Raw genomic sequence first — 17,986 nt, forward strand, 5'->3', positions numbered from 1 at the left:
TGATTATGATATGCCTCAGTGATTTTCTTTTGGGGTCTCTCCTTCCTGGGGTTCATTGAGCTTCTTGAATGTTTATCTTTTCACTTTTCAGGATGTTAGGGAAAATTTCTTCCTGCAGTTCTTCAACTATATCCCCTGTGAACTTGTGTGATTCTTCCTGTCTTGGAATGCCGATAATTCTTAAATTATTCCTCTTCATATTGTCCAACATGAATCTTAGACTTTTTTCAGATTTTTTTAATCCTTTTTTCTGTTTGCTCTTCTATCTTAGTGCTATTGAGAGATTTGTCTTCCAGCTCACTAGCTCTGCCTTCTGTCTCTTCTGTTCTTCTCCTTTGCCTGTTCAGTGTCATGTCTATTTCTGATATTCTATTATTGATCATTTGGACCTCTTTCTGTAGGTTTTGAATTGTTCTCAATGCTGTATCTATCTTATTTGATTGTTCCTATAACGTTTTCCTGACTTCTTCCTTAATTTTCTCAACTCCATTGTAAAATATTTTGAAACATTTTATAATCACTTTTCTGAATTCCTTTTCAGGTATTTCCAAGGTCTGCACTCTTTCCAGAATGTAGTCCAGGTCTACCTCTAGGTCATTTGTCTCAGACATTTTATCTTGTTTCTGGACATGTGCTTATATGGTCATCTTCTTTTGCTTCTTGGACATGTTTAGTGTTTATCTGTGGCCTTAATACTTAATTGCATGTGTATTTTGGTATTTTTTATGCTTTCTGATTGCCTCCAGGTAGATGTGATCAGGATGTGAGCTTCCCTTTTCACTCTGCTTATTGCTTAACTCAAAGTAACTTTGACGGGTTATGTCTACCTCCCTGGTGTATGACAATTGGTATGGTTCTTGTCTGGATTTTGGTGTTTTATAGAGTGTGATTGTAGCTTGACTATATGGCAGCAGTTGCTGTTTCTTCTTGGATAATATATGGAGAGAAAGAGTCTCCCAAAGGTAAAAGGGGGATCATAAAACAGCAAAACAGCAAAAACTAAACAAAACAAAACAAAAAACGGGGAAAAAACATCCAGACAACAACAACAAAAACCCAGATTGGATACTGTAGTCTATAATCATAGAAAGGGGGAGAGGAGGGCGAGAAGAATGAGGAGGAGGAGGAGGAGGAAGAAGAAAAAAATCTGTAGCCTAATATGAGTATGATTTTAATGTCCTCTCTTCAGCTTCTTGCCTTTAAGGCCATCTGATAGATTTCTAAAATGCCACTGTTGGTTGTTATGCTATACCTCAGGATTTAATTTAATTTTTTGCCTGTTTTCGTTTTAAATTCTCTTTCCCTCTCCACACCCCTTGTTCCGGTCTTTTCCTTATTAAAAAACAGTTCAGGGCCAGCTCTTGGGCTGACCAGTATCTGTGTGCATGCGTGGCAGAAGAATCCACCGGTGGTGGGGGTGGGAGGGTGTACACTCGCTCAGGCAGCCCCTCTAGTCACCAGAATGGAGGTGTACAAACAGTGGGTGGCCAATGAACGTATACCCCCCCCAAAAAAAAAATCAGAACAAAGTAAAACTGACAAAGTGTATTGCCCTCTTTTGCTCGGAGGTTCCCCCGGCGTTATTCCATGGTGGGTGTGCTCCCCTGTTTGGTTTTGCCATTTGGTCTCGCCCAAGTTTTTGGCTCTGGGCTGCCAAGACCGGCATATTCAAAAGTATGAGATTTCCCACATCTGTTACAAGTTCCATCAGCTACAAGCCTTCAAACCCTACAAATATTACTAGATATGTAGTCCAGAGTCCCGGAGCACCACCCTGAACCCACCTCACCCAGTACTGTGTGGTATTGCCAACAACGAACTTCACTGCACCTCTACCCTATGTGCCATCAAGCCCCGCCTCTTAATCAACGTTATCCTTTTCTTTGAAGCTCTGGTGTCTAGGATTGTCATCCCTGGTCTGCCTCATGTGGTTTCTCAAGTCTTTGTTGTAGGGAGTCTGAACAGTGTTATGTGCCTAGTCTACCGTCCTGGATACTCCCCATGCCCACATATTTTTGTCATATTTGTTTCATGTCTTATAATTCTCTAACTGGAATCCTGGTGTGGTGCTGTGGGTTAATGCGCTGGACTGCAAAGTCTGTTTGAACAGCAAGGTAGGCGGATCAAGTTCACCAGCTGCTCCTTGGAAACCCTATACAGGGTCAATATGGGACTGAACTGACTTGACAACAACAAGTATTTAACGCCTGATTTTCTTCCCTTAGCAGGTAATGTAGCCCATGTGTATGAGCAGCAGAAGGTCCTCATTGGCAGGGAATTCCTTCAAGTTATCCTGAATAAGATGGCGCTCAGATTAGAGCTCTGGCCCGTACTGTACCTAAAAGAAAACAAAAGCAAACAAAGTAGACTACTTTTTAAGGGAAAAAATATTCCTTTACACCATCTGATCCCAGTTCCTCAAGTTCCTGAAAAGCCTGGAGACAGACTGTCTCATTCAGGATCTGTTGGACATGCTTATTGCAGGGATGGCTCTCCTTCACTGGCAGGCTGGGTTTCCCTGGTGACCCTAGTGGCCGGAGCCTTTGCAGGTCACTCCCTGCTGAAGCCTTGCCCTTAAAGCCTGGACTAAGGTGCTCCCTGACGCCAACAGCACACTCTACATTCTTACACAAAGGAATGCTCATACAAGGAGCTTCTCTGTCCACTTGCCAGGAAGACTGGCCTCCCTTCTACTTGAAATCCCTAGGGACTGTGACTCACTCCATCCTTTTAGCCCCACCAAGAGTAAGCTGGTGAATATGGGGACTGTGAGGCATTCTTCCCCACAGAACCCCACTCACTGTGGATGCCCAGGAGGCCTAAAACATTAGTATTCTCATTTTGTTCCCCAGCAACTCTGGGTACACTTTATACCAAGTCAGCCCATCTCTGCTGTCACATCTTCAGGGCACTAGTAATTGACATTAAGAGAGGCGTGGCTTTTGGAGAGGGAATGCTTGAGATATTCATGAAATGCGCACCTATCTAGAATTTTGGTTTGTGTTTTATTTGTTGTTGTTGTTGTAAAGTACCGTGGAGTCGGTTCCAACTCATAGTGACCCTGCACAGGGCTTCCGAGGCTGTAAATCTTTACAGGAGCAGAACACCTCATCTTTCTCCCACGGAATGGCTGGTAGTTTCCAACTGCCGACCTTGAGGTTAGCAGCCCGATTCATAATCACTATTCTACCAGAGCTCCTTTAGATGGTCAATAAAGTGGGAATCTGAGTAATTAGTTGGCGCATTTCAACAAGCACACAGTTAGCCATTTTCTCCTCCACCGTCATTGATTAGGGCCTGAGTGTTATACAAGTGGCCTCCTGTGTCCTCTACATGGTGATTTGTCACATTGTGACACATCAGAACCCGCCCCATTCTCAAGCAGCCCATCCAGCAGTCTGCCCTCTTTTCTTCATACTTCTTTTTTCACCATCAAAACGTTCTGTTTTCAAAACCCCTTGAGTTTTTGTAGTCTGTTAATGTACCACAGAATAGAGTAAAAAGGCAGTCTCAATTTGGAATATAAGATGTGGAAGGGAGCAGAAATCCCCCAAAGATAATGGGAGATAAGGAATGTCGAGCATTCCAACATCGCTCAAACAATCCCTTGGCATCCTGTATGGGGACCTACTTGGGAGGGTAAGTTGATACTTAAATATGTTTGCAGAAGTTTCTAGCCATATAACTAAAGGCGCCCATACTGCAAACCTTTCATTTTTCCTCTTCCTGTCCTAAATGTCTTATATGACTTCATGGCGACATTATGTTTAGCACGGTCAAGGGCTTGGGACTGTTGGTCAGCACTCTGGTCACATAAAGCCCCCTATGTGCCGGCAGCCCCTGTCACTAATCACAATGCCCTACCTGTAATCTCTGCTCACTTGTGATCTTGACTTTTCAGAATGGACTTTGATGATGAAGATGGTGAAGGTCCCAGCAAATTTTCAAGGTGAGTTTCCTTTATTTTCCTTAGATTTAAGGAGAACAATGTAAGGGGTGGCACTGTAGAATAAGCGCTGAACTGTGAACCACAAAATCAGCAGTTGAAACCCACCAGCCAGTCCTTGAGAGAAAGGTGAAGCTTTCTGCTCCCATAAAGATTTGCAGCCTCGGAAACTCTACACAGGGTTGCTGTGAGTCGGCATGAACTCAATGGCTTTGTGTTTAGAGTTTTTTGGAAAGAAGTCAGTAGCTAACAATGACCTTATTGGAATGTACAGGGATTGAATGCTCTTGGTCATTGAAAAAGCCATTGCCTGTCATTTGACCCTTTTCCTTGTCCCTCATTCTGTGTCAGCATTTGATCCAAGGGCAGCTGGCCATGAACAATCCTGTGCTACCCCAGTCTCAATGATCAAACGTTAAATGTCAAGCTCTTCATTACATTTGCTTTGTAATTAAATGGTGACTTCTAATGGTCATAGATTCATATTTAAAAGACAGACCTAGGGTTCAAGTATAGAGAAAACTTGCAAGACAAGGCCTCTTTAACTACCATGGAAAATAAGATGAAATCTAAGAAACCTGGGTGGCTCTGTTTGGGATGCAGGATATAAGACTTGGTTTTGCATTCCTAAGCTGCCTGGTGATAACATCTTCAGCTGGACTTTGTAAGGCTCTCCAGAGTACAGACTACCTCATAGGAAGATGGCGAATTTTGGATGCCAGTGGTGCCAAATACATGATATACACAGGGGGTTAGGTGAGCTCATCACTATGATTTGTGTTTGGTTTCGGTAGGAAGTTTGGCGATGTTGGCAGGAATGCCAACTCACACAGCCAATTCTAGCAGAATTTCCACCTACACTTAACTTACTTATGGAAAGGTCTGCCTTGACATTTATTCCCACCATCTAAGCTTTCCTGAATCTTGGTTGTGAATGAACTTGAGAATCTGGTACCGTGATTGTGTCTTTTCTCCTGTCCGACCACGTGGTGCTCAGTTTAAACGGCCAGCCTCAGGTGTTTAAAGAGTGTTTAGAAGAATGAACGTCCATATTCAAGCCCGGATCCACTAAGCACCAACAGAACCAACAACAGTTTGATTTCAGTCATGGTTCCTTGCATCCATGGGTAGCTGTCAATTAAACACGTGTTCCCATAATTCCAAGAGGAGCATTCATCTGGTTACTCTACAGAATACCCAAGCTCCAGTAAATTCCTTGTCGTGAGATAAACTCTCTCTCCTGGGAACTTTTCTCTTCATCAGCAGCGCCTGGCTTCAGCTTTAGGCGGAGATAGATCTCTAACAGCCTTGGCATTTCTAGTCTATGGCAAGACACGAGTTTCAATGACAAACACTTGTCTTATTTTTTTGCTTGGTGCAGACAGAATCTCAACTTGCATGTCCACCTTTTTCTCAGGCTAGGTGTTCACTGTCAGGGAGTACTTTGTTCCTGGAACCGAGCTAGCCTCAGAAATGAGGGTACCTATCTCCCGGTCCTAGTGCACTCTCTCGCCTTACACAGCCTCCCTTCATAAACAAACAATGACTTTTGATTCCTCTGTTTCAAAATTTCTCTTTTGATAACATTCCGTACCATGTGAGCCCAGGAAATGATGATTCCTGGGGTCTCAGGACCTGAAGAGGAAGCGAGATGAGAAGGGACGTTTGTTTGACACTGAAGATCAGGGTCAGTGATGAAATAACATTGTGGGGGACTCAAAGAGCTCATTGTATTCAGTTCCGTCATTAAGAAGCAGAAACCCTAGACCCTGAGCAGCTATCTCATAAGCCAATCAGTGACTCAGCTTTCACACAATCAGGGTTCAACCATAGAGTTCTATGAACCATATCCTCTCCCCAACAGGTTACTAATAAGAAAGGAACATGGCTTTGTTACCACCACACACTGTCACTTACAGGGCTGAGTTTGTAAGACTCCAGAGACCACATTAGTCCATCACATTTGGATAGTGACGGGCCACCAGCTGGGGGGAACATCCGAGCTGCTGAGAGGTGGGGAAGATGACTGGCTCCCCCCCCCCCCCCTTGCCAGTGACTGTGGCTGGCCCCAGGGGAGAGCTGAGAGCGAGCTTTGTGCGCAACGCTCTCTACAACCTCTCCTGCTTCCAGCTTCTCTCCTTACAGTCAGTCAGGAGAGCCTCCTCAGGTCAGGTCCCGATGGCGATGATGACTGAGGTGCTTGCCAGCATCCAACACATTTGGTGACTCAGTCCAACTTGATGCCAGCCCAGCCTGGTGCCATGCCATGATTTCTGTCCCCTGAGGTCTACTCAGCCAGCTTCCCTTGGATTTCAACTGGGACTGAATGTCTAATGCCCGACATTTCATCAGGTCTCATGACTCAATGTTGGATTTGGAGAAAGTGGTCCCAGTCACGTAGGAGTAAATCATCACCAGTTCGCTGCCTTGTCACAGACAGGCCATCACAGCAGGCCTCAGACTGGACCAAGTCGGAGACGAGAAGCTGCCTGCCCCCATCAGTCACACACCTGCACACATGCCTGCACACAGGGGCTGAGATACTTAGGTGCTGATGAGAAGTGGTTGAAGAGGCCAAGCTACAGGTCCAGCTGCAGATGGCGCAGGGGGGTGACAGGAGCCAGGAGAATGTGGAGGAGGCCAGAGACTGACACTTGAAATGTGGTCACAGACTAGTTCTAATTCTGTGATAGCCAGGGAGCTAGCAAAGTAGGAAATTGTGGTCAAATAGTGAGGAGTTGTGACCATGGCAGAGGTTGACTGAGGTCAGGTGGAGGCGGGAAAGCCTTGGGGCAGAGGCTGAAAGAGACAGAAGGGTGGGTGTATGCTCCTACACTCTTGAGTCTGCTGAAGGTGCTGAAGGCGTGGAAGCCCCCTGTCTGTGGGCAGCCAATTGATGACATGATAAGGAGCCTCGAGGCTACAGGAGATGGACATGTGAGCTACAAGGAGAGGGGCATTAGGCCACAGACACAGTAAGTAAATGGTTTACAGTGCTAGACTACTAACTTAAAAGCTGGCAGTTTGAATCCACCCAGAAGGCCTAAGGAAGCAAGAACTGGTGGTCTTGGCTAGATCATAGCCAAGAAGGCCCTTTGGAGACGTTCTACTTGACAGTGAGTGGTTTAGTTTTAGTTTGTTGTTATTGTTGTTAGCTGCCATCGAGTCGGTACTGACTCATAGCGACCCTATGCACAACAATACGAAACACTGCCCAGTCCTGCACCAACCTCACAGTGATTGTTACGTTTGAGCCCATTGATGCTGCCACTGTACCAGTCCATCTAGTTTGAGGGTCTTCGTCCTTTTCTCCCATCCTCCGCTTTACCAAGTATGAATATCCTTCTCCAGGGACTGGTCCCTTCTGACAATATATTCGATGTATGAGAGACGAAGTTTGGCCATCTTGGCCTCCAAGGAGCACTCTGGCTGGACTTCTTCCAAAACGGATCTATTGGTTCTTTTGGCAGCCCATGGCACTTTCAGTATTCTTCCCCAACACCATGACTCAAAAGCATCAATTTTTCTACGATCTTCCTTATTCACTGTCCAGCTTTCACATCCATATGAGGTTATTGAAAATACCAAAGCTTGGGTCAGGCGCACCTTAGTCCTCAAGCTGACATCTTTGCTCTCAAACTGACATCTTTGCTCTTGAAAACTTTCAAGCGGTCCTGTGCAGCAGATTTGCCTAATGCAGTATGTCATTTGACTCTTGACTGCTGCTTCCATGAATATTGATGGTTGATCAAAGCAAAATGAAGTCTTTGGTTGACAACTTCATTCTTTGGTTTTTTAGGTCTTAAGTATGTTTGCCACTGATTCTCACTGGGCATTCTAGCTCTGAATTTAAAACCAGTTGTGGCGCTGTAGAATAAACTGCTTACTACAAGGTCTGCAGTTCAAACCCACCAGCTACTCCTTGGAAACCCTATACAGTATCGCTATGAGTTGGAACCGACTGAAAGCCAGTTAACAACAACAGTCACTCTGCTGACAGGTAGTGAGGGAGACACCAGAGGCTGGCTCAGGTCCTGCACTGAGGCTGCTGACCACTGGCAAAAGACTCTTGTAGCCCCCGCAGCTACCACTCTTAGACAGGGTGCTTCCCCAGCCACAGTGTGCAGACCAGGTGGTCTGCACTTCTGCACAGGGCAATAGGAATGAGAAGTAGGGAAGGCCTTTACCAAATGCAGGAAGCCTAGGGCACATACAAGCTAAGAGCCGAGGTCGCTCCCTGGGTGGGTTCTGAGAAGAAAAACACTCCTGGTGACCAGTCTTCCCATTCTGACGAGCTCTGGGGAGAGGAGCAAAACTGGCTATATGCAGGTCCTGTCCCCAAACCTGATAGCTGCTTGGTGTCACGAGATGCATACCTGAGTGGAGGGAGAGTCATTCTGCTCTTCTCAGCAGGTCTGTTGTTAAGACTGAGGTGTGCGTATCGGGAGGGAGAAATGACAGCTGAGCAGTCATGGAGAAGCCAGGTATCAGCCTGAAATGTAGCAGGCCTGCTCTGCAAACAGCCCCTGGCCCAGCTGCCTCTGAAGTCAGCACTGAAGCATAGTGACCAGCGAGACTGTTTGGAGTGCTGGCTTTTCAGATCTGGACCATAACAGTGCAGGCCGCAGAGACAGGACCTGGGTTTATCTCGGATGCTGTTTTGTGTCGATGACTGCTGCCCTCCTTTAGGCACTCACATCATCAGCAGAAAGACACAGTGAACGCGCCTTAGGTTTATTGTGTACTTCCCCTCTACCTGGTCTGCACTGTTGTTATTAAGTGCTGTCTAGTCGGTTCCGATGCATAGTGACTGTGTACAGGGGTTCTGAGGCGACTGCACCTGTGCACATCGGTCTCTCTGCCCACGGGTTCCTGGCTAGTCCCCTGAGACTTTGGCTCATGTCTCAGCTGGCCTCCATGACTCCCTCACACCCACTGTCCTCTAGACACAGCGCAGTGGGGACCATGGGATACTGAGGTGTCATCTCTGCTCCTCTTTTTCCCGCTGCTTGTCCTTGAACTGTCTGTGTCTCTGTCCACACCTCACCCCCTGCACCCAGCATAGAGCCTCCTAGACCCTGTGGTGTGGCCCTGAAGTGTGGGGTCTGCAGTGGGGAGACAGTCCCCAACACGGAGCGGTCTCCTTCAGCAGGTCTATGCTGGCTCTATGATTCCCTTCCCATAAGGGATGGGCGAATCACCTGCCACCCACACGGTCAACGCTAATCCATACTGAAATTTTATTTTATTTTAATCCTTCTTAATCAAGATAGACCTCATGGTTTTGATTAAACTGAGAAGGTCCCTGTTGGAGAGGGTTTGACAAGAAACCAAAATCAGTAGGCAGTTTGGCCTCTTCTTTATTTACCCTTAATTTCCAAAGTCGTGTCCTGGGGCCCAGCTTCACGTCCTCCTGACCCAGCAAAGCTTTCTTTGAAGCGGATTGTTCCACCTGCCTCCCCATGGTTCTTTCCTGCAGAGCCCCTGGCCTGCTCCCCTGGGGCTTCCTTCTTTATAGACACTGCTCAGCGCCCCAGCAAGTGTGTGGAGCTCAGACACTTCTCAAACACCACGTTCATTACTCCTCCAAGCAGACCCTAGGTTCCTCTCAGCTGGAGGAGATGGCCTTGTACTGGAATTATATCTTATTCTCACAAGTTATTTCTTTCCCCCTCTCCCATTGTCTTCATAAAGTCTTCAAAAGGAGTCAATCTAGGCTCTCTCTCTCTCTCTTTAGATGAATACTCATGCCCACATATACTATATATTTCCTAAGTTCAGCAGCTATTGTACCTTGTTTATGAAATCATGTTGCTAGGTAACTGACAGCTCTGTCATTTTGACTTTCTGCTGCTAACACTTTCAGTCCTACTTTATAAAATGGTGGGCTAGTTAACAGAGTCTTGGTTTGGCACTGTAAGATAAGCACTGGACTGCTCTCCACAGTGTTGGCGATTCAAACCCACCAGCTGCTCCTTGGAAACCTTACACAGGGTCGCTATGAGTGGGAACCTACTTGATGGTACTTAACAACAGCAGTTAATAAATATAATAGTTTTTAAAACAGATTCCGTGATATTATCTTCTTCATTCACCTTAGCCCATGCAGTGAATTCAAGTGAGCATGGTTATAAAATTGCTTTCAATTTCTGTTTAAGAGCCTCAGAAGGATTTTCCCCCTCAAAATGTTTATGAAACAAGAAGGTCTGTGGCAAGATGGTACAGGTTTCTTTGAAAAATAGTAACAGAAGCAGATTTACTTCCAGCTCTGCGCTGGGGCAGTTAGCATCGTAGGTAGCTGAGAGGTTTGAACCTGACTGTCAGGCTTGGGGTGCCATTGAAGCACTTTAAGTGACGGATCGGGTTTGTGTTGTTAAAGATGTCAGTGTGACCACAATGTGAAGACAACCTGGAAAGGGATGGGCCTGCAGGAGGGCATGGGCCACAAGGTGCCAAGAGGTGACAGCTAGAGTGGGTGGAGGGCGTGAAGAAGGCGGGAAAGAAGCCACAGATAATTACTCAGGATTTGACCAAGAGACCAGTTTGCAGAGAGAAGACCGTTTTATAGTGCACTGAAGTGAAGTGACACCGGAGTGGATGTGGTCCTCTCGTGATGCTGGAGGTGCTGAATGTTGGAATCAAGTGGGAAGGGGTCGGTGGGGCCTGATGAGAAAGTTGCAGACCAGCCTAGGGGAGTTGCTCTGAGCTGGATGAAGCTGAATGGAGGAACCTGCAGTGCAGTGCAGTGGAGATGCTGGGTCCAACGCAAGTGTCTTGAGTCTGTTGTCTCCTAGTGAGCACCCGAGCAGCACCAGCCAGCATTTTCTGCATACCTTCCCCCAGCTTGATCACCCTGATGAGGTACAGGCAGCGAGGTAGGGGCGCTCACCTCAGATAGCTCTGTCAGGCCTTTCCTGGTGCACCCCAAGAGCTCTGTGACAGGTACAGGGCCACTGAGGACAGATCCTATTCAGAGTGTGATGCCTCGGTTTAATTACCTTCTTTAGAATTGTGGAGAGAGAGGAGAGGGGCATCTCGTCTTTCCCATGAAAGGATTCTTGCATCCCATATAGTCCAGAAATCCAGAACGAAAGCCCTGTCTGTGTGTCATCACTGCCCTGCCCTGTTTGTAATCACCCATCCCCTTCTCTAGTGACCTTTGTTCTCTCTCAGTACACAGCCATGTCCACTTACCCAAAGCTTCCTGGAGAACATAAGCCTTTCCCGCCCTGTGGTGTCCCTGCCCTGTGGAGCATCTCTGCTAGCTCCGGGATGTTTCCACACGCCAGTGTGTCAGCTCGGAAGGTTCTCTCTGTGGCTCTGGTGGGAGGACCATCATTCTCCTTCGCTACTCATCCTCCAGGTCTCTACCATCCAAATAAGACTTGCCCACCTCCCAGTCCCACCCCAGATACCAGCCACCGGGACCCTGCTGTCAGTCTGACCACAATCATGACTTTCTTGTTGTGATCTGACATTTCCCAACTTCTCGGGCCCCTCTCCTCCAAGCCTGTCTGCCTCTCCATGCTGACCTACTTCCTCCATGCCCTCTAAGGCTTGCTTCCAATCCAGACCTCTTCCCAGAAGACACTTGTTTTTGACCCGCTGCCAGACGAGGTCCAGTTGTCTCCCAGCAACCCTTTCTGCCTCTTCCAGCCCCTGCCCGCTCCCCCCCCCACCCCCCACCAACCCAGGACCACATCTTTCTCTTTTCTCTTGTGGTGGTTACTTGCTGTGAGCGTGATGACACAATGAGTTGGACTGCAAACTGCAAGGTCGATGGTTCAAACCCACCACTGGAGAATGGTGAGGCTGTCTGCTTCTCTAGATTTACAGCCTCGGAAATACTAGGGAGCCGTTCTGCGCTGCCCTGAGGGGTCGCTGTGAGAAGGAATCGCCTTGATGGCAGTGGTTTTTCTGAGGTGCCTTTTGGAGCATTTAATCATATTCTTTTTTAGGAATTTATTAATTTTTGGTGGTAATATACAACACCAAGCATCCATCCATCCAGTTTCTTTGTGTTCAGTGGCTGTTTACGTCTCTCCCCATATCACTTCATCTTCATCCATTTAGTTTCTGCTCGTTCAGGCTCACGTCTGTGCTTTCTATTCACTGTTGTCATTTTGAACGTACATGGATTCCTCTTTGTAAGAGGGCGGCCCTCAAGGCAAACCTTTTCTGTTAATCAGGCTAAACTATTGCTTAGATTAATGATGGCTTCATCACACAGTTTCGGTTCAAAGTTTAAGTATTATTTCCACGTTATAGATTCAGGGATCTCCTCCCTCCCCTATCTCAATATATCCCATAAGTCTGTTTTCCATGTGAATTTGAAGTTCTGTTCCCTGATTCCCCTCCTTTTGATTGGGATTCATCTGTTGCGTCCTTCATCAAAAGGGTCAGTAATGGTAGCCAGATGCTGTCCATTTCTTCTGGTGCCATAGCAGACGAGACTGTCGTTTATAGAGGTAACTGGACCTATACTTCATTTCCTTGGAGGATCTGATCATATTCTGCCTGTCATTTCTACTGTGCCAGGGATATCTTTTACTTTCTTAATTGAAATCTTGCTGCTTAAGGTCGGAATTGGGCATCACCTGTTTCTTCTGTTACTCTCCTTCCCTCTGGACTCTCAAGCAGAAGGTGACCACTAACCTGGTCTTGCATCCCCCAGGTTTGCATGTTAACAGAGAACCTAGCATATGTGCCTTGCATGAAATTAGGCATGACTGACACATTGCTCCACAGAGTTGGGAAGATGAGGTGTTAAGCCTCATTAGTACGTGTGATATTTGAAGGCAGCCTTGCCTGAGGTCGTTCCTTTCCTGCTAGAAGCATGACTTTCATCGTTTGAGCCTGGATGAAACCCTAAGTCCTACAACAGACATGGGATGTACTCCTCATTCTTTGATCCCACGTATCGGCTTTGCCTTCCTGTTGCTGAACTGGGTCAGCTATTAGTCTCAGTTCAAGCCTGAAGGTAATAATCCAACATAGAAACATTCTACCATCCTTTGTGTTAATTTCTCATCTTAACACATCAGAGATGGGTATCAGTGATTCCTCATAGTCTTTCTTTCTCCCTAAAGTGACTCTTTGTTGTTTAATAGCACCTGTTCTGTTACTGTGCTGCAGAAATTATGCTGGGCTCAGAACAAAAACACATTCACAACTTGATGTGAAATAAATTTATGGCAGTACGGCTTACTTAGTGGCACGAGAATAGCAAGGCTCTACGATGCTCCTGTTACATGGTCAATGTAACCACATGATCAAGCAGACAATCACTGCATTCAATGTGGATGTGTGTCTTTGTGCACACATATATGTGTGTGTGCACATTCATGTAGGGATTCACATAGAAAGCATGTTGGGTTAATTTTAGACTCCTGAATGTAATGTTTTAATTCTTTCGAAAGTATAGGTACATGGAAGCAGTTGGGGGCTTTCAATAAATATTTAGAGATTGAGACAGAGTGGGGGTCCTGGATAAGCTCTCGACTGCTAACTGCAAGGTTGTTGCTTCAAAACCAGCATCTGTTCCATGGAAACCCTGTACATGATCGCTATGAGTAAGATACGACTCCATCACACTTAACAACAACCATAACAAAGGAACCTTGGTGGTGCTGTGGGTAAGTCATTGGACTGCTAACTGCAAGGTCAGAGGTTCAAACCCACCAGCTGGTGTGTGGGAGAAAGATGAGGCTACTTGCTCTGGTTAAGATTCCCAGTCTCAAAAACTCGAGGGAGGAGCTCTACTTTATCCTATGGGGTTGTTATGAGTTGGAATTGACTTGATGTAATGGGTTTGGTTTTTGGTTTGGGCTGCTCACCACACGTAGGAACTGAAGCTTGCTGAGGCATCTGAAGAGTGACTTTGCCCAGGATATATTCAAGGCACCCCAACTGTTAGAAATTGACCCCTCTTTCTTGGTCACTTGGTATTAGCAATGTGTTGTTGTCTCGTTAGACAGTAAACCCTAGTCTGATACTTCTCTCTTCCCCCCCACCCACCCCTAATCTTGTGCTTTCTGGGAAGAGAGAATCACAGTGAGATCGAGAGGCGTAGGCGGAACAAGATGACCCAGTACATCACGGAGCTCTCGGACATGGTCCCCACATGCAGTGCACTGGCCCGGAAGCCGGACAAGCTCACCATCCTCCGCATGGCCGTGTCCCATATGAAGTCCATGAGGGGCACTGGGAACAAGTCTACGGATGGTGCATACAAGCCATCGTTCCTGACAGAGCAGGTATCTTGTCCTCATGCGTCCTTTCTCTCTGGTAGTAGATTCGTTAGAAGAGAGAATACCAGTGTGGCTAAGGGAAATAAAACGCATGGGAAATGGGGTTAGAGTGTGAGGAAATTCTCTTTCTAATCCTCACCGGAGGAGTCCTGGTAGCGTAGTGGATTATGTGTTGGGCTAACTGCAAGGTTGGCAGTTCAGATACTCCACTTGCTCCTCAGGAGACAGGTGAGTCTTTCTGTAAAGATTTACAGCCTCGCAAATTCTGGACAGGGTCACTATGAGTCACTGTGAGTGTCAACTCGACAGCACACACTACAGTCTTCATTAGAAAGCCCTCTTTAAAAGAGTGTTTGTCAGATCTTTGTGTTTCCTGGTTTTATTTTCCCCGTATATCTTAGTGAAGCATCACTAAGATATATGTATATATTGTTGTTGTTGTTAAGTGCTGTTGAATTGGTTACGACTCATAGCGACATTGTATAGGATTTTTGAGGAGTGGATGGTGAGTCTGAACTGCTGACTTTGTGGTTCAAACCAACCTTTGTGGTCCAGTGTTTTATCCCACAGCTCTACACCAGGACTCAAAAAAAAAAAAAAAAAAAAAAAAAAATATATATATATATATATATATATAGGGCTGTGTGCCGTGGAGTCGGTTCCAATGCATAGCCACTCTGTACTGGGTTTCCGAGGCTGTAAATCTTTACGGGAACAGAACACCTCATCTATCTCCCGCGGAACAGCTGATAGTTCTGAACTGCTGACCTTGCGGTTCGCAGCCTGATTTGTAACCACTGTGCTACCAGAGCTCCTTACACAAACACACACACACACACAAAAAAAATTCCTGAGCATCTGAACAATGTGCTTAACATAGTGCCACGGGACACAGGAAACGTCAGTCAGAAATACAGTTCCTATGCACTGGACTACTGCTGACCATGAACACAAAGTAATGACAGCAGTCCCAATCAGAACAGGAACGAGAATAATAGTAGCTAGCCCTTAGCAGGCATTTGTACATGTATGTGTGTGTATATGTGTGTGTGTACATGTATGTGTGTGTACATGTATGTGTGTACATGTATGTGTGTGTACATGTATGTGTGTGCATGTATGTGTGTGCATGTATGTGTGTGCATGTATGTGTGTGTACGTGTATGTGTGCATGTATGTGTGTGTATGTGTATGTGTGTATATGTATGTGTGTATGTGTATGTGTGTATATGTATGTGTGTAGCCTTAGCAGGCATTTGTACATGTATGTGTGTACATGTATGTGTGTGTACATGTATGTGTGTACATGTATGTGTGTGTACATGTATGTGTGTGCATGTGTGTGTGCATGTATGTGTGTACGTGTATGTGTGCATGTATGTGTGTGTATGTGTATGTGTATATGTATGTGTGTGTATGTGTGTATATGTATGTGTGTGTACATGTATGTGTGTATATGTATGCGTGTATATGTATGCGTGTATATGTATGTGTGTGTATGTATGTGTGTGTACATGTGTGTGTATATGTGTGTACACGTATGTGTGTACATGTATGTGTGTGCATGTGTACATGCATGTGTGTACATGTATGTGTACATGTGTGTGCATGTGTGTATGTGTGTGTGTGCATGTATGTGTGTATATGTATGTGTGTATATGTATGTGTGTATATATGTATGTGTGTGTGCATGTATGTGTGTGTATATATATGCTGTGAAGTGGGTTCCAACTCTTAGTGACCCTGTATAGGGTTTCCAAGGTGGGTTTGAACTGCCGGCCTTGTGGTTCGCATTATAGCACCACACTGGGGATCTATGTGTGTGTATGGTGGGGGCAGAACTACAAGAATGTAGTTGTCGGGGAATGCCGTTACAAAGCTGTAGACCTAAAAGTCATGGATTGTTTAGTGAGGCCCAGATGGAAGAGAGCGGGACGTGGTCTGGTGTCTTCCAGAACTGCTCAGAGGAGAGACTGCAATGGCAGAAATAAAAGTGTGCAGACAAAGAAGGTGGAAGAGCCTCCTGCAGAGGCAGGAATGGAAAAGATGTGATGGAGAGATGGCCACCTGTTCTGCCGGAGCAGAGCTGAGAATCGGTGTTCTTCCTGTGTGGAAGCTAGGTTTAGAAACAGAACAAGGGCAGGGAACTAGCATCTTACTGCTTGTTCAAAGACAGAGATTCCTTGGGTGTTACAAACAGCTACTGCACTCAGCTGCTAACTGAAAGGTCGGAGGTTTGAGTCCACCCAGAGGCATCTCAGAGGAAAGACCTGGTGATTTGCTTCTGAACAATCAGCCACTGAGAACCCTCTGGAGTACAGTGCAACCCCGACACACCTGGGGCCTCACAGGTCAGCACGGACTCCAAGGTAATGGATACTGAATCAAGTTTTGTGGCAGACATGTGTGTCCTTGTTCTTTCATGGATCACGCAGAGACCCTGTAATCAGCCACCTTGCACGTGTTAGGAAGTACAACGGCAGTCGTCTTGTGTGCCACTGCAAGGACATGGAACTCCGTGGTTAAAGGGATGGGCTTCAAGCCTCCGCTTTCTTCTTTGTAACAATGGGCACTACCTCTTGTTGTTGTGATGAAGACCCAGGAAGTCAGTGAGTGCGGGATGCTTCACACGGGGCTGGGAGGGTCTGAAGGGGTTGAGTAACGGCTTGGGAAGGCGAGTCCTGCTGGCGCAGTCATGAAGCACTTCACTGCTAACTGCAGCTCTGTGGATGGAGCCCACTAGTCTGCTTCCATAAAGATTTACAGCTTTGGAAACCCCAGGGAGCAGTTCTAACGTGTCCTCCAGGGCCGCTGTGAGTTGAAGTAGACTCTAAGTCAATGGGTTTGGAATTGCGAGCTAATCATATGGAAATTTATTAAGCACCTATGCACTGCCAGGGTTAGTAGAAGGGTTTTCTTGACTTTTCTTTAAGCCTTTTAAAAACACAAGTAGGCTAATATTTGAAACTGTCAGCTTGAGGACTAAGGTATGCCTGACCCAAGCCATGGTATTTTCAATAACCTCATATGCACATGAAAGCTGGACAGTGAATAAGGAAGATCGTAGAAGAATTGATGCCTTTGAGTTGTGGTGTTGGAGGAGAATACTGAAAGTGCCATGGACTGCCAAAAGAACCAATAGATCTGTTTTGGAAGAAGTGCAGCCAGAGTGCTCCTTGGAGGTCAAAATGGCCAAACTTCATCTCTCATACTTCAGACATATTGTCAGGAGGGACCAGTCACTGAAGAAGGATATCATGTTTGGTAAGGTGGAGGGTCAGAGGAAAAGAGGAAGACCCCCAACGAGATGGATTGACCAAATGGCAGTATCAATGGACTCCAGGGTGGCAACAGTGGTGAGGTTGGCCCAGGATCGGGCAGTGTTTCGTTCTGCTGTGCATAAGGTCGCTATGGGTCGGTACTGACTCAATGGCACCTAACAACAACAACAATATTTAAAACTAGTATTTTTATCTCCAAGTAACTAAGAATATGAAAGGGGAGTGGAAAGAGAGGCAGTTGTCCAAGTCATATTGGATGAGGGCAATGACAATTATATTTATTGAGTATCTGCTGTGTGTTGAGGGAGCGTGAGGACTCCATACAATAAGCACTGGACTGTGAACCTCTAGGTCTGGAGTTTGAGCCCACCAGCTGCTCCGTGGGAGAAATATGAGGCTTTCAACTCCCCTGAAGATTAAAAACTTTGGGAACCCTATACAGGGTCACCATGAATCGGAATCAACTTGACACCAGTTAACAACAACAACTGTGTGCTATCCCACATTAA

The 17,986-nt window shown here is 46.1% G+C and overlaps 1 protein-coding gene across 1 annotated transcript in view; it reads left to right on the forward strand.

Annotated features, from left to right (window-relative positions):
• Window positions 1-17,986, forward strand: part of ARNT2 (aryl-hydrocarbon receptor nuclear translocator 2) — a 207,574-nt gene that overhangs the window by 25,305 nt on the left and 164,283 nt on the right. Inside the window, exons 3-4 of the mRNA XM_006870911.1 lie at window positions 3,902-3,949; window positions 13,989-14,202. Of these exons, the coding sequence (XP_006870973.1) occupies window positions 3,902-3,949; window positions 13,989-14,202 (262 nt within the window). The remainder of the gene's footprint in view (window positions 1-3,901; window positions 3,950-13,988; window positions 14,203-17,986) is intronic.

Source organism: Chrysochloris asiatica, unplaced genomic scaffold (assembly GCF_000296735.1).
Source record: "Chrysochloris asiatica unplaced genomic scaffold, ChrAsi1.0 scaffold00156, whole genome shotgun sequence".
In the NCBI taxonomy this organism is placed as follows: Eukaryota; Metazoa; Chordata; class Mammalia; order Afrosoricida; family Chrysochloridae; genus Chrysochloris; species Chrysochloris asiatica.